The sequence below is a fragment of the Chiloscyllium plagiosum genome, unplaced genomic scaffold (assembly GCF_037043375.1).
Source record: "Chiloscyllium plagiosum isolate Xiang-an unplaced genomic scaffold, Cpla_swu_hap1 HiC_scaffold_9, whole genome shotgun sequence".
Lineage (NCBI taxonomy): Eukaryota > Metazoa > Chordata > Chondrichthyes > Orectolobiformes > Hemiscylliidae > Chiloscyllium > Chiloscyllium plagiosum.
Window position 1 is genome coordinate 60,934,226 of NW_028270147.1, and position 26,499 is coordinate 60,960,724.

The 26,499-nt window shown below is 40.4% G+C and overlaps 1 protein-coding gene across 11 annotated transcripts in view; it reads right to left on the reverse strand.

Moving 5' to 3' along the window:
* Positions 1–26,499, reverse strand: part of sgip1a (SH3GL interacting endocytic adaptor 1a) — a 287,174-nt gene that overhangs the window by 208,713 nt on the left and 51,962 nt on the right. For 7 of the 11 annotated variants that reach the window (XM_087990679.1, XM_087990677.1, XM_087990683.1 and 4 more), the window contains one exon: positions 18,923–18,967. In XM_087990679.1, the coding sequence (XP_087846805.1) occupies positions 18,923–18,967 (45 nt within the window). Of the gene's footprint in view, positions 1–18,922; positions 18,968–19,211; positions 19,237–19,319; positions 19,435–19,471; positions 19,645–26,499 lie in introns of those variants that run through there. The other 4 variants (XM_043699414.2, XM_087990681.1, XM_043699413.2 and 1 more) reach the window with 4 other exon arrangements.

A 26,499-nucleotide genomic window follows, 5' to 3' on the forward strand; every position in this document is an offset into this window, starting at 1 on the left:
GCACAGTCAAGTCAATTAATATTTGAGCTGTACACATCCACAGCTAGGCAGACGATTTTTATTGTGCTTATTTTTCTTTGTGCTGTTGTGACTCACTTTTCACAACATGCCACCAAATTCCTTACCAAGATCAATTTACATTTATCATCTTCCTCAAATGTGGCAGAAATATTGTTTGACGGTAAAAGTTTTTAAAATAGAGATTGAATATATACATTCCTGCTCAATTTTAACTCAGACTTTCAGCAGTATCTATTAATATTTCACACTTAATGGAGCAACAAATCCAAAGACATAAGATAGTAGCATAAATAGATTCAAAATGGCATTGAGATACCGGAGGAGATCTAGGATAAACAGTCAAAACCTATTCCAAAAGATAGATAGATTTTATGTTGTACTATGTTCAGCTGAAGCCTCCAAATCCAGACAGAGTTGGATTTTCATACCTCCAGTTAAAAATACTTGATAAAGTGGAATGACGGGCAGGAGACGTGAAAGTGCTTGTCGTTGCTGGGGCCTACTGGCATTCACATCACTGTCGGCAAAATTAAAGCCTAGCTGCATACCATGACAGGTAGCAGAACTTACGTTGTGTTTATTGGACAATTATAGCTGAGCACATGGCACAAGAAAGGGAAGCTGGCACTCTGACTTGCTGGCAAGGCCTGGAGGATGATTCAGTGGTGAGGAGGGTTGTGCTTTATCCTGTTGACCACTACAAGAAACTGTGCACCACACTGAGGTAGCCTGAACGGAGACAGACAATAGCCCAGGTTCTCCTGTGGCCTGGATGAAGCTAGATGCCCAGAGTGCAGGAAAAGGTAAAATGACCTTCTGTACTCTGCAAGTGTAAGTGCCAGCATCTTCTCTTTGCCATGTCGCTCTCAGGACCAGTACTCACGCTAGCTTTGCCACAGCACCTGCCTCTCATGAACTACAACTCTTACCATTGCAGGCATCACATCCACTTTATGATCTAACCCACCTCAGCTGTCCAAACTACAAACTATTCCTGCTCTCAATCACTGGAAACAACTTATCCTCTATCCTGTTGAAGCATCACTAAAGACTGTTCTTACATCCATTTCCATCACACTTCCAAAGAGCCTAACTGAATGCAGCCAACCCCTTGAACTGGAATATGCCCAGCTCCTTGACTAAACTATTGCCATACATTCTGATGGACCATAGACTCCCTTCACCCCACCAAGGGGTGCTCTCGTTTGACTTTCATACATGGCCATTAGCTTGAAGCTTAATTAGCTTACTTGCTGCCTGAACTGCTGGCACTTGCTACAGAAATAACGATGACATGTCACGGTGCAGCACTAGGCTACATCCACGTCCTTGACGGTTCTGTGCTCTCAATCATGAAAAAGTTGCCTGCTTCACTCTCTACACTAAAAGTCAATGTGAGCCACAGAGGCTGGCATCTTACAAGCAAGCACAAAATGAGTGAGGATCCACAAAATGAAGCTCAATGCCACTGTGTTTACATGCACGAGATAAAAATGTATGTCACAAAACATTTAGCAGAGCCATGCAAATCATAGGTGTCCCGGAGCTTCAAAGTGAAGTCCTGAGGGGTTGAAGTGTTGAGAGAGTTTGATCAAGAGCAAGTATGATGTGTGAGGCAGGTGGTTTGCTGATGCCAACATTCCTGATGGAGGGCTCTTGCTTATCGGTTGCTGCCCAACGTGTTGTGCATTTCCAGCACTGCACTAATCTGGACTCGAATCTCCAGCATCTGCAGTCCTCACTTTCGCCTAATAAGAATCAGCAAACTACAGCCAACACAAAGTCACACTGGCTTGGCAAGTCAGGAATTTTAACCACCTAATTTCTCAGGGAGGGAGGGGAGAATTGCAACTGGGTGTATAAATAAATATTATTAAATTAATAAACCGATCCAAGTGCATTTAAATAAAGGCAGTTGCTGATCAATAGCAAGATTCCGAAATTGCCATTCGAAGATGAAAGGGAAACTTTGGATTTTTCTCAATGTTGAGATTCCAATTTACTTTCTCATCATATTTTCCCAACTTTCTCACCATTGTCTGTAGCAGAGCGGAACATTTCGCCACCATATTTTCCCAATTTTGTTGCCACTGCTGAAAGCTAGTCATGTTCACAGTGGTCCCAGGATGTTTAAAACCCAGCTGCACACCACTTCAGATACTGCAAGCCAGGAATGACCATTCACACTGGGGTGAATACCTCCATGTTCAAGACATGACACAGTGGAAAGGAAATCTCACTCCTCTCCTTCCCAGACAGGGATCTCTAGGCCTTGGTGGATGCAGTGTCAGAGGAGAGAGAGAGCTGTCCATTATTCGGATGATCACAACAGGATGCCCCATGCCAGACCACAAGGTTGGACACAAATCACAGCTGGGTCAGTGCTCAGTCCTGGTGTAAGTGCACCATCCAGCTGAGTAATAAGATTAATAACCTCCTGCATGCCACAAATTGCATTCCACCATCTTCTCGATTACCTCATGTTCATGAGGCCATCACTCACAGTAACCCTGCTACTGCATTCTTCTCACCAGGACTCGGACTACAGTTCTCACTACAATTTCAAGCAGCCTGTCCACTCAAGCTCTCAATCACCTCAAACTACTAACCTTTCCTGTCCTCTGTGCTTCTTACTCACTCACCAGGGATACATCAATACTTCTCCTGATCATGCATCATCAGTTGCTATTGGAATCACTTTGAACATACTCAACCTATCCCTTTATCTCACTGCAGAGCAAAACCCATCCCATTGATTCTGCTCAGCATCCTTACTGACCTACCTATAATCAGCAGGCTGGTTGCAGCTGATCTGCAGGACTATGGCCCAAACCCAGACTGTAAGTACATGGCTTCCTGGTTTCTGGAAGGAACAAGCACCTGTATCACTATAGACAATATCCTGGACTGTAAAATGACCAGCCACTTGACTAGCTGTGGCACTACCCCCTTTGCAGTCCCTCTTCAAATTACACTAAGGACTGTTCCCCTTCAAATTACACTAAGGACTGTTCCCCTTTGGCTTTCACATGTGGCCATTTGCTTGAAGCACATGTCGTGTGTTTGTCACATGAACTGCTAGCATATGCTGCAAGTATAATGTTGGCACGGCACAGAGTCACACTGCAACAAATCCACTCTATGACTGCTCAGTGCTTTCCACAGTAACAAGCTGCCTGCTTCGCCATCTGCGAAAAAGATCCTGTGAGCTAAGAAAGCAATTGAGGCTCACAACTTGTGAATCAGTGATAAAGTCAATGAACGTTCTCTAAGAAAACTAGCCAAGATATGTTTTCTACGCAGATGTATGAAATATGTGTTTATCCCTGCAAGTGAAGCAACTTGCCATAAGATGACAAGTCATCACCCTTAGGATCTATGACAAATGTGCTTTTGTATACTTGTAACAAATATTGAACATACAAGTTGTTGAGCACAGAATCCTGCCTAACTATATTACTGCCAATCGCCACCTTCCTAAACTTTAACTCAACTTAATCTGAGAGAACACTTAAAAAACAATGAGAAAAAAGGCAAAAGCACCAAAGCATCAGGACTTTGCTCTAGCCGCTCTGCCAGTCAAGGTACGAGAGTGGGCGCTGAATATATTCACATGCAAAGATAACCATTCTGTTCAAATTCTAGGTTCTGCACTTCTATGCTGTAACAGTACATCAGTAGCAGCTGCCTTGAGAGGATTGGTTAGCTCAGTTGGCTGGATGGTAGATTTGTGTTGCAGTGACACCAACAGCAAGGGTTCAATTTCCATACTGACTTTACCATGAAGGACTCTCCTCCCCTCACCTGAGGCATGGCGACCCTCAGGTTAAACCAACACCAGTTGCCTCTCTCTCAGTCTCGAATGAGAGATCAGTCCTCTGGTCTGGTAAGATTATGGCAACATTACATTTCACCAAACACTGCAGAGAAATTTGAATATTTTAATGCCATCATTAGGTCTCACATAAACACTCACAATCCCTCACACTGTCCAGATACATTGGATATAGCAGGCTTAGCATTAGCAATGTACAATGTGGACCTCAAGTATCCCCACCTAGTGGTGATTCAAAGTGATGGGGAGCTGCTTTCCCAATGTCAGTCCTGTCTATACAGACAATGATGAGATAACAAAACATCGAAACATGGCAAATATAAACAAGCACTCATTTCTAAAATTACACAATCAACTTTGAATAAAAATGTTGACAAGGACAATATAATAGATTTGTCAGATTAATTAAAAAAAAAAACTTTTCAGACAATTTTGGCCAAGGTGCTACATGGCATGTATGTGAAGTCAGAGGTGTGGGCAGAACAATAGTTTGAAATATAACCAGTGTGCAAGAGTTTAAGGATTTTTTTTCAGGTATTCTCAACTTTATCTCACCCCACCCACAGGAGTTCAGAAGCAAACTCGACAGGATGTGTGTTAGGGTTCCCAGCAGAGAGGTTGCCCTGGTAACCTTGGGAGCAGGAGGAGGCCCTTAAGTGGGCCTAATTATCCATGAACCATCCTACAATGGTGGGAATGAGGATACAAGCAGAATACCGATGAGATCCTCATCCTGCACCCACTAACACTCTCTTGTTAGGACATAGGCATTTCTGGCTTGCAGCATTTGTTGCCCATCCCAAATTGCCCAGTGGGCAGTTAAGAGTCAACCATGTTATAGAGAGTCTGGAGTTACATGTAGGCTAGACCAGGTAAGGATGACAGATTGCTTTCCCTGAAGGACATTAGTGAATCAGATGGGTTCTTCTGACAATTTGGTGGTCATCATCCAACCATTAATTCTAGATATTTTATGGTTCAAATTCCACCATCTGCCAAAGCAGGATTTGAACCCAGATCCCTAGAATATGAGCTGAGCTTGAATTAACAGTATAGTGATAATGCCACTAAGCCACTACCTCTTGTCTCTATAAAGAAACTTCATGGAAGCGTTCCATCACAGTACCCTTCCTTTGGAGTTTGTTGCAGTCCCAGCAGCGGCCAACATTCCCAGTGGCAATGCTGCGATCAAAGTGCTGCTGTCCATTTGTTCGGACATCAGTTCTCAGACAGCGCTTCCTCCCTGACGGGATTAAAAGGCAATGGCCTCAAAAGTTGTCAAATGACAGTAGCGCGATCAAACAAAGGGGAGCTCAAAGTGAACTATTGAAATCAGGGTGTGGGAGACTCTCCCCCCATCCCCCAAGAAAAATCTAGCACAAGTAGTATGAAAATAGGCAGACAATTGGGTTTTTACATACTGGCTTTGTGGATGATAAACAGCAGCACAAATTGATTGGGTCGATAAGTCCATTTCAGTTTTGTAACTTTTAATAAATCAGTGCTCAGAGGCTTGGAAGATAAATAACAATTTGAATTTAACACAACTTTAGCATTGGGATATCCCAAGGTTCATCACAGGAGCATTAAAAGTCATTACCAAACTAATGGTGCAGCTTTCAGGGAGTTAGGAAGAAGAAAATTATAAAGAAGGACCCAGACAGCAGTTATCTCAGAATTATTCCCAATGCCACGTGCCAGTGAGCATAAGAACAGGAGGATTGATCAGTTGAACATATGACGAGAGAACCAGTGTTGGAGAGAGGGAACCAGATGACTGAGGAATTGGGACCAGTTCTGGGACAGGTTGGACCTGTGCAAACTGCATGGGTTGTACTTTAATTAGGTTGAGACAGATATCGCTGGAGGTAGATTTACTACCACTCTTTTGGTGGGTTTATGATGGGAATGGGAACCTTCCCAAATTGGAAGAAAATAAAGTTGGTAACTTTAGAATGGTAGGGAGACTAGTGGATAGGAGAAACAAAGCTTAACATTGAGTATGCTTTGAAAGTAGAATGATATCAAAAAGGCAAAGTTAAGGATAGTCTACTTGAATGCACACATCATTCATAACAAAGTACATAATCCAAAAGGTAAGAAAGAGATACATGGATAGGATTTAATTGTCATCACAGTAACATGGCTGCACTGTGACCAGGACTGGGAACAGAGTATTCAAGCATATTCAACAAGGGGGGAGGAGGGGAAGGGAATTGTACTGACAATAATGGTTGGGTTCAGTGCATTAGTAAGGGAGCTTCTCGGATTAGAGGAACAATGCATGGAGTCTGTTCAGATAGAACTCAGGATCATCCACACAAGTTGGTTGTAGTTATATCTAAGACATCAAATAATACTGGTAAGACATGGTATTGATCAAGAGATAAGAGAAGCATGTAGCTTGGGCAACACACTTATGAGTGACTTAAATCTACTATAGTGGGTTGACCACAAGCTGTGGAGGACATGTTGCTGGAATGTGCTAATGATGGGTGTTTTAGAGCAGTATGTTAAGGCAACTGGAGGGCATATTAATGCAGATCTATTATTACGTGATAAAAAAGGGCTAATTAATAAAATTCATTGTGATCACTCATCGCTAAATGTTCTTTCACAATAAAACAGAATTTTACATTATGTTTGAAAGTGAAGTAGGTCATTCTGAAGTGAACATGGTAAATATGAATAAAGGAAATTGCAATGGCATGAGGCATAAATTGGCTGAGGTTGGTTAAGAAATTATATTAAAAGGCATGACAATATATATTCAATTGATAGCTTTTAGAAAGCTCTATGACATGGCTTACAATAACTATACATTCCTTTCAAGGTATAAAAAAATTCAAAAAAGGTCAATGAATCATCAGCCAGGAGCCCAGTTACAAGTGAAGTTCCGCAGGGATCAGTTCTGGGTCCTCTGCTGTTTGTAATTTTTATTAATGACTTGGAAGAGGGAGTCGAAGGGTGGGTCAGTAAATTTACAGATGATACGAAGATTGGTGGAGTTGTGGATAGTGAGGAGGGCTGTTGTCGGCTGCAAAGGGACTTAGATATGATGCAGAGCTGGACTGAGGAGTGGCAGATGGAGTTCAACCCTGTCAAGTGTGAGGTTGTCCATTTTGGAAGGACAAATAAGAATGCGGAATACAGGGTTAATGGTAGGGTTCTTAGTAAGGTGGAGGAGCTGAGGGAACTTGGGGTCTATGGTCATAGATCTTTGAAAGTTGTCACTCAGGTGGATAGAGCTTGAAAGAAGGCCTATGGTGTATTAGCGTTCATTAGCAGAGGAATTGAATTCAAGAGTCGTGAAGTGATGTTGCAGCTGTACAGGACCTTGGTTAGGCCACATTTGGAGTACGGTGTGCAGTTCTGGTCGCCTCACTTGAGGAAAGATGTGGAAGCTTTGAAGAGGGTGCAGAGAAGATTTACCAGGATGTTGCCTGGAATGGAGAATAGGTCGTACGAGGATAGGTTGAGAGTGCTAGGCCTTTTCTCATTGGAACGGCAAAGGATGAGGGGTGACTTGATAGAGGTTTATAAGATGATCAGAGGAATAGATAGAGTAGACAGTCAGAAACTTTTTCCCCGGGTACAGAGTGTTACAAGGGGACATAAATTTAAGGTGAAGGGTGGAAGGTATTGGGGGGGGGGGGGGGATGTCAGGGGTAGGTTTTTTACCCAGAGAGTGGTGGGGGCATGGAATGCGCTGCCTATGGGAGTGGCAGAGTCAGAAGCATTGGTGACCTTTAAGTGGCAATTGGAGAGGTACACGGATGGGTGCTGCAGCTAGGACAAATGTTCGGCACAACATCGTGGGCCGAAGGGCCTGTTATGTGCTGTATTGTTCTATGATCTATGTTCTATAACCATGGCTAACAAGGGAAGTTCAGGATTGTATAAGCAGCAAAGAAAAGGCCAATAAAAGTTGCCAGAAAGAACAGTAATTCTAGATTGGTAAGATTATAGACTACAACAAAGGCTACGAGATTGATAAGGAAAGGCAGAATAGAATGAATGCAATCGAGCAAAAACCATAAAAACAGACTGTAAAACCATCTATAGGTATGTATGAAGGAAGCAGAATCAGAAGCATTCATAATGGTGAAAGAAAAATGGCAGAGAAGCTAAACAATCACTTTGTGTCTGTTTTCAGCAAGAAAGATAGCAGAAATCGCTGCGTGCCAAAGATTCATGTGGCTAGGGAGAACCAAGAATTGAAGGAAATTAGTTTCAGTAAGAAGATTGTACTGGAAAAATTAATGGGACTGAAAGTTGATAAATCCCCAGAACCTGAAGGTCCTTATTTGTCGACTGTTATAGAGTCATAGAGATGTACAGCATGGAAACAGACCCTTCGGTCCAACCTGTCCATGCCGACCAGATATCCCAACCCAATCTAGTCCCACCTGCCAGCACCCGGCCCATATCCCTCCAAAGCCTTCCTATTCATATACCCATCCAAATGCCTCTTAAATGTTGCAATTGTACCAGCCCACACCACATCCTCTGGCAGCTCATTCCATACACGTACCACCCTCTGTGTGAAAAGGTTGCCCCTTAGGTCTCTTTTATATATCTTTCCCCTCTCACCCCAAACCTACGCCCTCTAGTTCTGGGCTCCCCGATCCCAGGGAAAAGACTTTGCCTATTCATCCTATCCATGCCCCTCATAATTTTGTAAACCTCTATAAGGTCACCCATCAGCCTCCGACAACTCCAGGGAAAATAGCCCTAGCCTGTTCAGCTTCTCTCTATAGCTCAAATCCTCCAACCCTGGCAACATCCTTGTGAATCTTTTCTGAACCCTTTCAAGTTTCACAGCATCTTTCCGAAAGGAAGGAGACCAGAATTGCATGCAATATTCCAACAGTGGCCTAACCAATGTCCTGTACAGCTGCAACATGACCTCCCAACTCCTGTACTCAATACTCTGACCAATAAAGGAAAGCATACCAAATGCCTTCTTCACTATCCTATCTACCTGCGACTCCACTTTCAAGGAGCTATGAACCTGCACTCCAAGGTCTATTTGTTCAGTACAAGTCCTGCTAAGATTTGCTTTCCCAAAATGCAGCACCTCGCATTTATCTGAATTAAACTCCATCTGCCACTTCACAGCCCATTGGCCCATCTGGTCCAGATCCTCTTGTAATCGGAGGTAACCCTCTTCGCTGTCTACTACACCTCCAATGTTGTTGTCATCTGCAAACTGACTAATTGTACCTCTTATGCTCACATCCAAGTCATTTATGTAAGTGACAAAAAGTAGAGGGCCCAGCACCGATCCTTGTGGCACTCCACTGGTCACAGGTCTCCAGTATGAAAAACAACCCTCCACCATCACCCTCTGTCTTCTACCTTTGAGCCAGTTCTGAATCCAAATGACTAGTTCTCCTTGTTTTCCATGAGATCTAACCTTGCTAATCAGTCTCCCATGGGGAACCTTTTCAAACGACTTACTGAAGTCAACATAGATCACATCTACTGCACTGCCCTCAATCTTCTTTGTTACTTCTTCAAAAACTCAAAATCAAGTTTGTGAGACATGATTTTGCACGCACAAAGCCATTTTGACTATCCCGAATCAGTCCTTGCCTTTCCAAATACATGTACATCCTAGCCCTCAGGATTCCCTCCAACAACTTGCCCACCACAGAGGTCAGGTTCACCGGGCTATAGTTCCCTGGCTTGTCTTTACCGCCCTTCTTAAACAGTGGCACCATGTTTGCTAACATCCAGCCTTCCGGCACCTCACCTGTGACTATCGATGATACAAATCTCAGCAAGAGGCCCAGCAATCACTTCTCTAGCTTCCCACAGAGTTCTCGGGTACACCTGATCAGGTCCTGGGGATTTATCCACCTTTAACCATTTCAAGACATCCAGCACTTCCACCTCTGTAATCTGGACATTTGCAAGATGTCGCCATCTATTTCCCTACAGTCTATATCTTCCATATCCTTTTCCACAGTAAATACTGATGCAAAAAATATTCATTTAGTATCTCCCCCATTTTCTGTGACTCCACACAAAGGCCGCCTTGCTGATCTTTGAGGGGCCCTATTCTCTCCCGAGTTACCCTTTTGTCCTTTCATATATTTGTAAAACCCCTTTGGATTCTCCTTAATTCGATTTGCCAAAGCTATCTCATGTCCCCGTTTTGCCCTCCTGATTTCCATCTTAAGTATACTCCTACTTCCTTTATACTCTAAGGATTCACTCAATCTATCCTGTCTATACCTGACATATGCTTCCTTCTTTTTCTTAACCAAACCCTCAATTTCTTTAGTCATCCAGCATTCCCTGTACCTACCAACCTTCCTTCCTTTTCACCCTGACAGGAATATACTTTCTCTGGATTCTCGTTATCTCATTTCTGAGGCTTCCCTTTACCTGCGAACATCTGCCTCCAATCAGCTTTCGAACGTTCTTGCCTAATACCGTCAAAATTGGCCTTTCTCTAGTTTAGAACTTCAACTTTTAGATCTGGTCTATCCTTTTCCATTACGATTTTAAAACAAATAGAATTATGGTCGTTAGCCCCAAAGTGCTCCCCCACTGACACCTCAGTCACCTGCCCTGCCTTATTTCCCAAAAGTAGTGCAAAACTTGACTTTTCTCTAGTAGGTACATCCACATACTGAATCAGAAAATTGTCTTGTACACACTTAAATTCCTCTCCATCTAAACCTTTAACACTATGGCAGTCCCAGTCGATGTTTGGAAAGTAAAATCCCCGACCATAATCACCCTATTATTCTTACAGATAGCTAAGATCTCCTTACGAGTTTGTTTCTCGATTTCCCTCCGACTATTAGGGGGTCTATAATACATTCCCAATAAGGTGATCATCCCTTTCTTATTTCTCAGTTCCACCCAAATAACTTCCCTGGATGAATTTCCAGGAATATCCTCCCTCAGCATAGCTGTAACGCTATCCCTTATCAAAAACGCCACTCCCCCTCCTATCTTGCCTCCCTTTCTATCCTTCCTGTAGCATTTGTATCCTCGAACATTAAGCTGCCAGTCCTGCCCATCCCTGAGCCATGTTTCCGTAATTGCTATGATATCCCAGTCCCATGTTCCTAACCATAGGAGGTGGCTACAGAAATAGTTGATGCATTGGTGAATATCTTAAATAAATAAAAAAAAGAGATGCTGGAATGACTCCTGTAGATTGAAAGACGGTAAGATTCACCTCATGATTTAAGAAGGGAGGGTGAGAGAAAATAAAGAACCACTTACATCACTGAAAGGGAAAATACAACAATTTATTATAAAGAATGAGACAAATAGACTAAGAGAAAGTGAGGACTGCGGATCTAGAGATCAAAACCGAAGAGTGTGGTGCTGGAAAAGCACAGCCAGTCAGGAAGCATCTGAGGACCAGGAGAGTCGATGTTTCTAACATAAGCTCTTCAACAAGGATGCGTGGAAGGATTCAAAGGATTCATCAGACTTTCCTGATGAAGAGCTAATGCTCAAAATATTGACTCTCCTGCTCCCTGAATGCAGCCTGACCAGCTGTGCTTTTCCAGCACCACACTCTGACTCAGACACAAATAGACACCTGGTTGATAATGATCTGATTGGGCATAATCAGCATGAATTTGTGCATGGGAATCAATGCTTGACAAACCTAAATGACAATTGTGTAGTAAGGAAAATGTAAAGCTCCATCAGGAGGATTTAGACAGGCTTAACTGCATGGACAAGAACGTGACAGATGGAGTAGAATGTAGAAAAATGTGACCTTATCTACTTTTGCAGGAAAAACAGATGGGCAGAGTATTTCCTAAATGGTAAGAGAGTTTGGAAAGTATAAGTGCTCAAAGGCTCCTTAGGTGTGCTTGTCACAAAGTCACTGAGGCTAATATGCAGGTGCAACTACGGAATATTGGCCTTCCATGCAAAAGGATTTGTGAATAGGAGTACTGAAGTTTGGTTAGACCACACCTGGTCTCCTTATCTCAAGAAGGACTTATTGCCAGAGAGGGAGTGCAAAAAAAAAAGGTTTACAAGATTTTGTTCTGGGGTAGCAGAACTCTCCTATGAAAAGATATTGGGCAAACTGAGTATATATTTTGCAGCACTTAGAAAAATTATTTCATTGAAACGTACAAAATACTTAAAAGGGATAGACAGGTAAATGCAAGCTGTTTATCCCCCTGTCCAGGGAGTCTAGAACCAGGGAGCACACTTTTGAAATAAGGGGGAAAAAAAAAAGAGTGCCACGTATGTCTGAGATGAGGAGTCAGTTTCATCACAGGGTTGTGACTTTTGGAATTCGTCACAGTCAGCTATGAAAGTTCAGTCTTTCATTATTTTTAAGATAGAGATTGACAGATTTCTGACTTACCAGTGATTACAGGAATATGGGAATGGGGTGAGTAAAGGCATTGAAATGTTCAATCAGACATTATTCTATTGTTTCATTGGGTAGGCTAGACAGTCTGAATTGCCTATTCCTCTTCTTATATTCCTATTAGAAGAGGTCAATAAAGCTTGATCAAATAGTGGATTTTAAAAAGTAGCATCATAGAGGAGGAGAAAGTGGAGGAGACTTTTAGGTTCAAATTCCAGGAAAGGCCACCACTACTAGGACTTAGAAAATTAGAGATATGTCAACCTAAGTATTAGAGATGACAAAAAATTGCAGGGCACGAAGAAGGTTACGAAAAGGGTGAGAAAGTTGAGGCTATGGAAGGAATTAAAAATTCCTATGAGAATCTTAAATTTAACGCTCACAAAACTACATAGACATTCGCTCCATTTTGTCGATGGTTGCCCATTTACTGTCTGTTGCACACTATTTGGCATGAAAAGGCCTACAGGGCTAGCAGTCATTTGTACTCTCTGCAGGTTAAAAAAAAATTGGAGTTTTCTCCAACAACATTGTGTAACATAAGTCTATTTAAGGTTTCCTTTGTTGGCTTTGAAGCTTTTCAGATAGTATGGTTTAAGTTTGTTAACCTAAGTTATATAATAGCTCAATGATTCCTAACATCATCTCTAACTTTTCATTAAAATATTATAGAAACATCTTTGATAAATTTTCCCCAGAATATTTTGTGCCATAACATTTGGTCTGAATGAAAAAAATGGAATCAAATATAATATTCTGCTTTCCAAGTTCAGTGTGTCTTAAGATGTTTATAGAGACTTGTTTCAGCTCATTAATTTCTCCTTCCTTTTCACTAAAAGGAAATAAGTTGAGTCTGAAGGTGTCAGTTGTACATGATTCTGAAACAGTTAATATTGAAATATGTCATAAACACTACCATATGGACTTGGAGGCAGAATAGCTTAGAATGTCGAAGGAATGAGACCTGACATCTGCTCTTTCCCAAATCTCCATGATAAATATCTATCACGTCAGGTTAACCTTTAAACTATTTGCTAAGAGGCTAATACACCCAGGGAGGAGGATGAAATCGAATCAACTCCCCTCTCTCCATCATTCACAACATTTTCTTCATTTTTAGCATGCAGCCAATTAAAGTGTAGTTCACTAGAAAATGAAACAGTCAATTGTCAAAATTTTCCTGAGTGCGTGATATCTTGTATTGTATATTACACATTTTACCAGAAACAAGCTGGAAAATGGAAGCTGCAGAGAAAGAACTTTTTGTTTTATACCTTGAATTAAAAAGTAGAATGGTGTGGCATGTGATTATTTGTTACACAAGAGCATGTAATCTTTTTTGCTGGAACTAGACTTGATACTTCACTAAGACAATCCTGAACCAGGTGTTTTTGGTTTGGGAAAGAAACTGCTTTGCAACAGCTTTTGGATTAGTTTCAACTAGCAGTTTGTCACAGAACAAGAGAAGCCTGAGCAGTCAGATGTTAGACCTCCAAAAGCCAGGAAGCAAGCCAGATTATTCTCCCTTTCTCACTGAATGGGAAAAAAAAACACCGAAACAATGCTTGTATGTGTAGATAAGTTGAAAGAGATAGAGATAGAGATAGATAGATAGATACAGAGAAAGACAGATAGATAGACAGAAGGAAAAAACAACTGTTGAAGTAGGATTCACTATGTATTTTGGAGTCAAGTTCCATTGTCTTTCCAAGCTAGTTAATAAACTGAGAAGCCTTTCATCTCCCAATATGTGAGATATCATACACGTGAATTGAAAAGATGTGAAAATGTCCACACTGACTCAACTGGCTAGTTTCAGTGCTCATAATAATGAAAATGATATTTTCAAATACATCATTTACTCTATAAAAAGAAAGTGACGCAAAGCTTGCCTCAATTTGTGGTCAGATTACTATTGCATCCATTTTAGGCCCTTTGTTTCTTATTTTTAAGTACCATTGTTATACCTGACACCACTCATGGATAAAAATCAGATAAGTGAAGTTAAAATTCAACTGTTCATATTTACCATGATTGAAACAATACAATAAATCAATTCCTGTTAATTACAAGTGAATTTTCTAGATTGGCCATGAAGTAGTTTCTTGTACTACACCTAGGCCTAGCAGGCCCTGTAACTTCCTACACTTGTAGAGAATGGTGGCAGCCGCCTTCATCAGGATCATTAGCTCAGACTATGTAGTGAGCTGGCCTATACCCACAACAGTGTGCTCAACTAACATTGGACTAAAGTTGCAGTTTGCATGCATTTCTCTGATGATATTTCTCTCTCCCCCCATCATTGACATCTCTACATTCAGAAGCAAGCAACTGAGAAAAGAGAGCAAGAGGATACAAGATGACTGCAAAACCCATTTAGTGGTTGCAAGCCAGTGAACAATTCCACACTGGTATGGGAAAACATGCAAAATATTATTTCAAACACATCATCAAGACTGTAACACAGACTCATGAATGGTAGCATCTAAGGATTAAATTACAAGGAGCAATTAAATAAGATAGGCTTCTAATCCTGTATTCCTAGAATAGATGTTTAAAAGGGGGATTCAATTGAGATTTTTAGGATTTCAACATCAGTATTGATTAGAAAAAAGACAACCTTGGCAATTTAGGAAAAAAGTCACTACAAGCAAACCATGGTGGAAGTGGATGGTAGAGCTATTAAGAGTTAACTTAGAGAGGATGTATTAGTAGGATTCATGGATAAAAATACAAACACAGGTGAGACGTGTCCTAGGCTATTGAGAGAAGTAAAAGGAGATATTAGAGGCTCTGGCAGTATATCCAGGACTGTCACAGGCCACAAGTGAGGTGCCAAAGGACTGAAGGACTCAAATTAATAATAGGACAATATTAAAATGGGAAACAGGGAGAGACCTGAAAATTACAGGGCAGTCAGTCGAACATTGGTGGTGAGACAGCTAACAGAACGAATTCTGAGGGACAGAATATATTTACACTTGGAGACACACAGATTAATCAGTGATAACCAGCGTGGATAGCTCAGGAAAGATTATGTTTGACAGAATTTAACTGAATGTTTTCAGGAAGTAACAGACTGCTGATGAGGATAATGCATTTGATATCATTAACAGCACCGTCAAGGACGGTCAAGACAGTAAAAACCCATGGGATCCAAGGTAAAGTAGTATGTTGGATTCAAAAATTTACTGAGAGGCAGGAAGCAGAGGCGATGATATAGAGATGTTTCTTGATTGGAAATCTGTTTTAAGTGGGGTTCCATGGGGCTTGATGCTGGTGTGTTTGGTTTTTGTGGTGTATGGACTTAAATGTAGGAAGTATGGTCAAGAAGCTTGTGGATGATAGAAAAATTAGTAGAGAGGTAGATAGTGAGGATAGCTGTAAGAATATCAATGGACTGGTCAAGTGGGCAGAGCAATAGCAAATTGAATTCAAGCCAGAAAAATGTGAGGTAGTGCACTTGGAGAGGGCTAACATGATAAAAGATTATGTCATAATTGATAGGACTCTGGAAGGTACTGGCAATTGAAGGGATCTCAGTGAACATTACTGCATATGTCTGAAGGTAGCAAGGCAGGTATATACATAAGGTGGTGTTAAGGCTGCATGTGAAATACTTGACTTTTTAGCTAAGGCATAGAAAAAAAAAAAAGAGCACAGCGATTATGCTCCAACTGTATAAAATACTATCTAGGCCACAATTATTACTGGATGCAGGCCTGGTCACCACATTACAAAGAGGAACATGATTATATTAGAGAGGATGCAGAGGAGATTTACAGGATTCTGTCTGAACAGGAGGGTCTGAGCTCTGAGGAATGTTTGGCTGTTTTCATGGAGCAGTTTAAACTAAGAGGGGAATGATAGAAGTGTATAATCATCCTGGACCAGCTGAGGTTACCATGGATGTCCCACCTTCTCAACCTCACCTCTCGCTTGAGACATGACGACTCTTAGGTTAAACCATCACCAGTTCTTTCTCTCAGAGGGCAGCTCTTCAGTCTGCTAGGTTTATGGAAACTTTACCAATAAAGGGTATGAAGGTCACAGATAGGTTGGTCAGGAAAACTTTTTCCAGTAGTAGATTAATAACCAGGGGTCTATATTTAAAACAAGAGTTTGAAAGGTAGGGAGAAGTTGAAATGGAATTCTTTTCACCCAGAGGGTGGTGACAGTCTGGAACTCACTATTTGAAAGGGTGCTTGAGTCAGACACACTTCAAAACTTTTAAGTAGTATTTATATATTCAATTGTGTTGTCATAGTCTCCAGGATTATGGGCCAAGAACTGGAATATTGATTTGTATGCTCAGATCTTCGTTGGCCACGATGGACCAAATAGCCTCCTTTTTCGGGATAAACACCTTGGAGTTTAATGAGTCCAAATGTGACACCCTTCTGTTTGAAAACTAATAGATGCTAGCCCAAGAAACAATTCAACATGAGGGGCAACTATCAGTGTTAAAGAGAAGAAGAAGAAAACATTGTTCATCGAGAAAAGGAGTGGTATTTAAACATCTTTAATAGGAGTTTTATACATAAATCTGAAATCACTGAGCATTGTTAATAAATCAGTAAAACATTATTTTGTTATTATTTTAGGAACATTTGATTTAAATGAGAATTTACAATTGAATTAATTGATATAATCATTACTTTATCAGATATTGTGCCTGTTATAAATGCTGTAAGAATAAAATTTTGAAGTTCACTGAGGTACTAGTAACCTAATGGAAGTTGACAGCTTTGGACAATGGATGGAATACGAAATGAAATTCAATAGTTTTAAAGAGTTGATTTACTCTCCTACATTACTGATCAGCTAGTGAAGGAAAAAAGTTAGTTACATGTTTTGCCTAGCTCTTGAAAAAGATTGTGTATTTGAAAAGTACTGGAATCTTTCAGGTGCACCAAATATATACAGTACCTTTAATCAAGCTATGGCCTGTACCACTTAGATTGGCCTAAAAGTGGTATAAAAATTAATTGTTTTGACTGTACAATAGTTCAACTTGGAGAAACAATGACTTTGACTTCATACCTCAGAGCAAGCTACGCTACTTTCAAACATCAGAAAAAACTTTTACAAAATTAATTTAACTCACTCCAAAACCTTAAAATGTCTGTACAAATCATATAGCACAAAAAGGAGGATATTAGTCACATAGGACCTAAACTATTAGTCTTACATTTCTATTAACTAAGTATTGGAATGAAAAATATGGGATAGGTTTATAAATGATCTAAATAGGGATGTGGATATACAATGCCACTTACAACCCTTCAAGTGCTTTTCTATCAACTTTTTTTTTTTACAGAATGAGGTTATCTGGCTCTGATTGAAATAAAGTCTTCAACTAACTTTAAATTGCATATTTACAAATTTTGATATGTTCCAGTTGTTAATAGAGGATAATGCTAGAGTTCTTTTTAATTAAACTAATTTTTCTACCAAAGTGTAAAATCATTTTTCAACCCATTCATGTTTCCTTTTTATTAGCTTAGTTAGAAATTTGTAAATATGATCTTGCATCAGTTAATTTCTCTAAAAATGGAAGTTAAAGAATTTAACATTTCTTTGCATTACACAAAAGAGCAGATTGGAGTAGAAGCTGCATCTGAGTCCATTTCACTTTCGTTATATCTGAAATCAAGTTATAGTACATTCTGACCACAACTCGTGGCTGAAGTAATGATTAATCTCCTGTTTAAATCTATTATCATTCCATATCATAGTCTCGGTCAATACCCTTCTCTTGCTATTCCTCAAATACAGCTTAAAGCTTACATTACTTAGTGTGGTATTTGGTACCCACCCATCCTCACTGAACCACAAAGAAGTGGACACCATGCAGCATGGTTTCTGAAAATATTCCTGAACACAAGGTGCTAAATTTAAACCACAAGGAGGTTCAGAAAATTGCTGTTTTTGGTTAGTTCGCTATGGCAATACACACAAAAAAAAAGTCAAAGTCAAATTGTGCTTGGTTGCTTAAATAATAATCTAAATGGTTACATCACTCATTTCAAATTAACATGCAGTCCTGGTCCAATAGTTTATGTTGACAAAAAAATCCCCATGATTTCAGCCATTTTGGTTAAACAAAATATTGTTGATGTTGAAATTATTGTTTTCCATGCAAATAACATGAAATACTCTCACACAAGCCTTACAGTCTCAACGTAAAATATAGAAGCATTTTTGCACTTAAGTATGACCAAATTAACTGCTTATGCTCTTTCCAATTTACTGTAATACAGATTTGAATTTGGGTGTACTTTCCCTCTTTGTTTAAACTAGAATTTCAGTTTGAATGGAAAATTGTCTAACAAATTAAAAATTATGCAAAAAAATTGTATTTGTTCCTGTGAAACAATACAGCCTAAAATATTTAAGAAATGGCAATGCTTAAGCAGGCTCATTAAACTCTTTGATAGGTAAGAAATATGCTGTTCATGACCCAGTACAAAAAATCTGAGGCAGGCACTGAGCCTTTCAAGGACCCACAAGGGTCATTTGATTTTAGCTGCTACCTAGAACACAATAGAAATACAGGCATGGACAAAAAAAAAATTAAAAATGTGTGAACACTCAATTTCTCAAACCCTGATATGAACTAAAATCCTAGACTTATTTGTATGGCCAGGCATTTCAGTGTGAAGGCGTAAAATATTATATAAGAGGTAGATTCTTACCTTCCATCATGGTGGCAGAATTGCATTCCTCAATCTCCAAAGGTCCTGAAAGACACAGGAAAGCAGGGGCCAGTTATCACATATGAATTCAGTAGGAACGATGATGAGTATCAACTCCTAGCTATCACAGACACCAGTGCAGGGTTGAAATCCTGTGCTTATAGGCCATGAATGCTATCGTTGCTGTCAGCTACCAAATCACAGAATGATGCTGATAAAGAGACTGGAAGAGAAAGCTTGCTGAGCTCAACACAAGTGCTATGTTCAGCCAATCCTTTTTGCTTCATACCTAATCACATGGTTTCCATCTCCTGACACAACACCCCTTGGGAACACAGGAAAAAGCCACCTCCCCACCTTCCTCTGGTTTGTATACACACAAAACCAATCTTCATACCTTGTGACGCACTTCCCCGCTTTATAATCCTACTCGGGTAGCCAGATAGATAAGATTCATTATCAGCACTGTCAGATTAATGCAGAAGCTTCTGCTATCAGCCATCAACTATTGAGCATCCAAAAAAAGCCCTTATAGGAATGTAGCATTACCGCAGCTGAACAGCAGTAATTGAGCTACTGCTTTGTTCTTGCGTTAATCGGCGCAGATAATGCATGAGTCCTTTTGTCAAAAGGCTGTTGCACGTTGCTGCCTGTTTTCTCTCTCTCTTTCTGTGCCATTGAATAGAAATCAATCCCACTGACGTCACATCATAAACAATTATCCCCAGAAGGATGATAGAGAAAAAAATCCTCCCAGGCTCCTTCTCGAGAATCTTGGAAATAATGTGCCGTGAAGGAAGCTGCTGTCAAAGGGCAAAAGAATCAGCATAAAGACAAGAAACGCTGTGAATCTATGTGGGAAAATGAATTTCATTCAGACTAGCAGAACACAGTGGGAAACTCTGAATTAATTAAACAGGGTATGCATGAATGTTCATGAAGTGAGGATATTGGCAGCTGACTGACACAGATGTCACCTAACGGCTAAACACAGACAAATCTTTTGGAGCCTCTACCCTACTACTCTCCATAATATCCTAATAACACAGTTTATATTACTTCCTGAGCATCTCTGAAATCTGACCATTTTAAGCTTTTTTTTCAAAAATGTTTTTTCAATTGATGAAAACTTGGAGGTTTCAAGTTTGTGCACATGCAGATGAAGCAGTATAATCTTCAACTATAGTTAAACATAAATACTAATCTATTACTTGAATCAATAGTACTCAAAGAAAGGTAGGTCCAGCCTATCTTCCCTTCACCTGATTTTCTTAGCAGATGAATATTCTGTATGGGTCTGAATCTCCATTGATGAGCTGATTGTGCCATGGATCTGTTTTTTTAAATGTTCATTTGTAGGATGTATGTATGTATCACTGCATGGGTCAAATTTATTGGCTGTTCCATAATTTCTCTTGAGAAGGTAGTGGTGTGCCTTTTTTTGAACAATTACAATATATCTGGCTGAGAAAAACACCTGTACCATTAGGAACACAGTTCCAGGTTTTTGAAACAATGACAGTGAAGGAACAGAGCTCTTTTTCTCGTTCATGGCATGTGGGTGTTGCTGGCAGGGCCAGCACACCTCATTGTCGTTGAGAAAGTGGTGGTGAAGTGCCTTTTTGAACCTTTGCAATCTATATGCTATTGGTCAACCCACAATGCTGTCATGGAGGTAGTTCCAGCATTTTGACCCAGCAATAGTGAAGGAATGGTGATATATCTCAGGATCATGAGTGGCTTGAAAGGCAACATGCGGGTGGTAGTGTTCCCATATAACTTCTAGATGGAAGTGGTTGTAGGTTTGGAAGATGCTTTTAAAGAGTCTTGGTGAAATTCTGCATTGCATCTTTTCGATGGTTGCTATTGAGCGACTATGGTGAAGGGAGTGAGTGCTTTTGGATGTGATGTCAATCAAGCAGACTGCTTTGTTCTGGATGGTGTCAAGCTTCTTGAGTATTGTTGGAGTTGCACCCATCCATGCAAGTGAGGAGTATTCCATCACATTCCTGAATTGTTCCTTGTGGATGGTAGACATCTCTGGGGAGTCAGGAGGTGAGTTATGAGCTGCATGATTCTCAGCCTCAACTTGCTGCTGTAGCCACAGAATTTAGATGGTTAGTCCAGTTTAGTTTCTGGTTAATTTTAAACTCCTAAAAATTGCTGGTTGACAGATTCAGTAATAGTAATGTTTTTGAATGTCAAGGATCTTCCTTGCTTTTTGGAGATGGTCATTGCCTGGCTCTTGTTGGATGTGAATTTGACTTGTCACTTGTCAGCCAGTCAGGATGCTGTGTGGCTTGGAGTGGAATATGCAGCTAATATTGCTCCCATTCATCTGTTGTTCTTGTCCTCTAGGTGGTCAAGGTCATGGGTTTGGAAACTGTCAGCTGTAGTGCAGCTTGTCGATCGGACACACTGTTACTTCCATGCGTTTGTGATGGAAGGCTAAGTACTTTAGTTGATAGATGGAATACTAATCAAGCAACCTTATTGCTTGGATGTTGTTGAGCTCCTGGAGTGTTCTAGGTGCTGTATGGAGTGTGTTTCATCGCACTCTTGACTTCTGCTATTAGATTAGATTCTCTACAGTGTGGAAACAGGTCCTTTGGGGCCAGTCCACACCGACCCTCGGAAGAGTAACCCACCCAGACCCATTTCCCTCTGATTAGTGCACCTAACACTATGGGCAATTTAGCATGGCCAATTCACCTGACCTGCATATCTTTGGACTGTGGGAGGAAACCCACTGCATGGAGAATGTCACCCAAGGCTGGAATTGAACCTGGGACCCTGGTTAACCACTGAGCCACCATGCCACCCACATGAAAGGCTTTTGGGAAGTTGAGTAACTTGTTACGGAATTTGAATTGGAAGTGATAGCCAATCAGTGTTTCTAATTTTCTGCAATGTTTCCGAACGTGGCTTAATATGGGATAAAGTGACATACTAAATTTTCTTTTAAATCACAAATAAGCTAAATGCTTTAACCTTTAAAAGTCAAGATGATGTCGTTAAATTACGTTTTTACTTATGATATATTTCTGTTCAGAAGCAACTATAACGCAATGTAAATTTTCCAGCTTTCCCTAATTCCCTTGTTAATAATTTTTGATGTTTCTCATTTTGCATTGATAACTACAATGGGTTAAATTTTCCCCTCCTCAATGAGCTGTCAGTAATGTGGAGAAAGATGATAAAGCATGGTGAGACTAGGAAAGTCAGATTCTCAATGTTGAGAAACATTTTTCTGCTCTGAGACCACAACCTCAGCCATCCAGGACCTTATTTTTCAGTGTGTTTCTGCCAAGTCACTTTGCATGCAGTGATACACATGAATATCATGCACCTACACAGGTTGTATCTTACAGCTCATAGCTTGCTTTCTTAGCATTCACTTAGAGATTGGCAATCTCTGTCTACTTCACATTGCTTTCTTAGTACACACTCACTGACTTCAGTGTTAACTTTATAGCCTGTCAGCCTCTGTTTATCTCACATTGCTTTCGTAATGTGTAAAGTCCTTAGTGTTCCATTTCAGGCTGCAAACCTCTGTCGCTTGCATTACTTTTTAGTGCAGAGAAAAAGGCAAGTAGTTTGTCACAGTGGAGAGGACTGCACAGTCACGTGGGTGAACATATTATTGTGTAGAGCTATGCTATGTCTACATCACACCTGCAGTACGTCTCAGCAACACACTGCATTTTTCAATAGCAATGGCTGTGTGTGAAAGTCAAAGCAAATGAGTTCTTAATGGAGTGAAGGGAGACTACAGTCAATCAGTCAGGGGTTACTGCCATGGTCAGTCAAGGTTTCATTTTATTATAATATAAGCTACACTGAAGTTGGCCATGGTTAGTCTGATGCTTGACCCTACCAGAGTCTGGGGAGCTGCATTGTTATATTCCAGAGATTTCAGGCACTCTCACACCCTATGATCCTCCATGCATCTCACACCCACAAAGCCCGGAGCTTTTGCATCATCAGTCACTACATGCCTGTCACACTGACACTTCCACAGCAACAGAGCTTATTGACTGCAAGACCAACACAGGGAAGCTGCAGGGAGTTGGTTCAGGAAAGGGGAAGATGCCAGACCAAACTCAAAAACTCTGAGCGAGAAATTTACAGTCTTCAGTGACCAAGAGGATCATGCAGCACAAGGTCCAGGAGGTAGGCAGCCATTCCAGATGGACATAATGCAAGGGGCAACTTACACATTTTTTATGTTTTTAAACATTATTTTCTTGATAAAACAAACTTAAAATACATCCAAAAGAAAAGTAAAGGAATCTTCAAGCTCCATAAAAAAGAAATCCTATGCATATTTCAAAAAAGAATGCCTTTTTGAGATCATTGATACTGAAGTGCCAACTTCAGCACACAAACAGAATTGCTGAGATTTACACTTACCTGTGAAACTGACAACATCCTGTGCATTATTTGCTCTAAAGCAAACACTGGAAGTGTTTTCAACTCTGGAAAAGGTGGTGCTATTGCAAATTGGACTACCAAAGGCTGCACTTGAGTTCCTGGTGAAACTACAAAAGCAACATAAAATGAGATAGCAAGAACAGCAGCCTCCAGAGAGAGAAATAACAGGTGGAAAACCACCAAGGAGGTGTAACAGAACAATGAGATCCTGGATTTATAGCCCTCACTGCCAATTTTCAACATTGTCTGAAAGTCAATGCTGGAGCTGGTTAAGAATAATTCAGACCATCATCACTGAACTCTGTAATCTCCTGGAGAAGGACTCATGCTCAGAGGGACTGGGTGTCCATCCCATCCTATCCCAGTGGTTGTCAAGGTCACAGCTGTCTTGAAATTTTATGCCTGCAGCTTTTTACAAAGAGCAGCATGGGAACTGTGTGGCATCTCCCAAACCTCGACCCACAAGTGCATCCAGGGTATCAACCATGCCATCTCCTCTACAGCATGGCTCTAACTACCCTTCCATGGTGATGAGGAGAGTCATGCATCCTGGAAAGCATTATTTTTGATTATTCGGGCTTCCTCTAGGTGTAGGAAGTTTTACTCCCAAATTGGACTGTATCTGATTCTCAAAAAACTAAAGATGTCATTCGCATGAACTAAAGTGCTCTCAAGTCCTTACACAATATTTTTGTATTAATATATTCCAAACATAACATTACCACATTGGCAAGCAAAGTTATGAGCTGAGCTCTAACTGAATGAGATGTTCTCTCCCAAAACTCTAGTGAAATATTTAGCGAGTAAGTTAATTAAAATAGAGCTATATATGGTAATATGCCTTACAGCAGGAACTGTGCATCTTCCTCTTTCTTGACCCAATTTAACCTTTTTAGATCTTCACCAACTTAGACTTTTGTTATTCAACTTATATAACTTGGACCACCAGATATAACACAGTGTAAATTAGGTGAATTATTCAAGGCTGCCACTTGCTTCATTCTTTTCAAATTAATTCAGTATAGAAAATGAAGCTCATCAACTAGATTCCTATTACAAGGAATGGTATTACCATTAAGTACATCTTCGCTGGTTTGCATTTCAGACACCAGTATTACAATACATTGTGTTACCCTTAGCTTTTTATACCAAACCCATTTTGCACACCATTTCTCAATAACTGCAATTCAGTAACCACTGCAATTTATTACATGCACTCTAAACATTGCTAAAAAAAAAGGGGACAAGTAGGTGAAACTTTTTGACTTGCATCATCAGAAGTAGGATGCATGAAACAAACTTGAACTCAGGGACACCATTTCCTACAGCATGAGAAGAGGATGCTGACTGAGAGGGCCATCACTGCCATGGCGATGCAGCAAGAATAGCTTATCTGTCAATCTTAATTCCCAGACCAGGAAGGTAGATTCTGATTGGTCAGAGTATTGCCATGGCGATGTAACAGACACCATCTCTGAGTCAAGATTTGTCAGCAAACTAATTGGTGCTAAGAGATGCAGTTCTTGTATTTTCTAAAGCCAAACAATTGACAATGATTTCTGACAATACATTTGACTGTTTCTCGGTGATGAAAAAGTAACTTTTCATAGCTCAGGTTATGCTTTGGCACAAAACATTCAGTGAATTATCCAAACCTACATGGTCTTTTTCTCAGGAAAAGTGCAACTGCACCAGGACTGTACTGGCTGGTCTGCAGTGGATCTCCATGTCTGCTGTAAGAGTGTAATCTGTGGGAGTCATTAAACACACATCACTTAGAACATGTCAGGATGCTGCAGCTGAAAATGTGTGAATTTTCCAAACTTAAGTGAGTCAACTTCAGTAAGGAAGAAGAAGTAAGGAAAGTACTCTGCAAGTTTGAATTACTGCGTGGGACAAAATAGCTGCATATTTTACACTCGGATGCTGTGGAGATGAACGAAGGTATGAAACAGAATTGGAATTTTTTCCACTCTAAGTGGTCAAATCATGAAGGACCTTCAAAAATAATTAGAAAACGTGAGCAACTATGAGTAGCAATCATCGCTATGATTGCTAAGGAAAGAATGCTTTTCTTTTTATTCAGTCATGTGATATGAGCATCATGGACCAGGCCAGCCTTTATTACTCATCCCTAATTGCTCCATGGTATGGGTGGCTTGCTCAGATCATTTCTGAGGGCAGTTAAAAGCCACCACATTGTTTTTGTTCTGGAGTCATATGTAGGTCAGGTGAAGACAATAAGGTTCCTTTCTTAAATGACATTAGTGAACAAGATGGGTTTTTATGATAATCAGTAGTGGTTATATGGTTGCCATTAGGCTAGCTTTTAATTCCAGATTTTTCCCAGGGGAAAGCAAGACAATAGGTTAGTATGTGACTGCGCTGATACATCTGCCTGGTTCCTGTGAGTTGGATATTTGAGAGGTGATTTCATTAGAAATAAATGGTTCCTGCCCTTTAGAGTGGTAGCTGAAGAAGGATAGCGTCAATTGAACGTTTAGTGCCAGTGCTTCATGCAACATGTTGAGCTTCTCAGATCTGTGTGAAATCACTCAAAGTGGTGACCAATAATGAATCCTTCAAAGGTAAGGCATCAGCTAAATGATTGAACAATTCTTTCCCCTTCCCCCCACTACCAAGAAGGCAAAAGAAGCTGAGAATCCAATGCACTATGAAAGTTCTAGATAGTAGACATTAAGCAACAATCTGCTCATTTAGGCTGAAGCAAGTTGAAAGTTGAATTGTCAGAAGAGGTTTGGACATTTGCAGGCTACTGCGAAACTGAATCTAGAAGATCACAAAGATTTATTGCAGGCTTTGAATGACTTCCAGGTAAATATCATCTCAAAATTGATCAACACAGTACCAGTCTAGGAGAGATTGGGCTGCCCTCAAAGATCTGGAAAAGGGAGCAATCGAGAAAATTATAAGTACAGACTGGTAGCTGTGGGGGAAAAAAAACTGGAAAACTGAGAGGTGCACAGACCCAAAGGATCTCAGCAAAGGGTTGAAGAGATCTCACTATAACATGCCAACCATTGACTACAAACGTCAAGATGGATGACATCTTTAGTTTTTCAATACTTATTACCTTTGATGTAGAAGGTGGTTTCTAACACAGCTAGATGAAAGCAACAGTT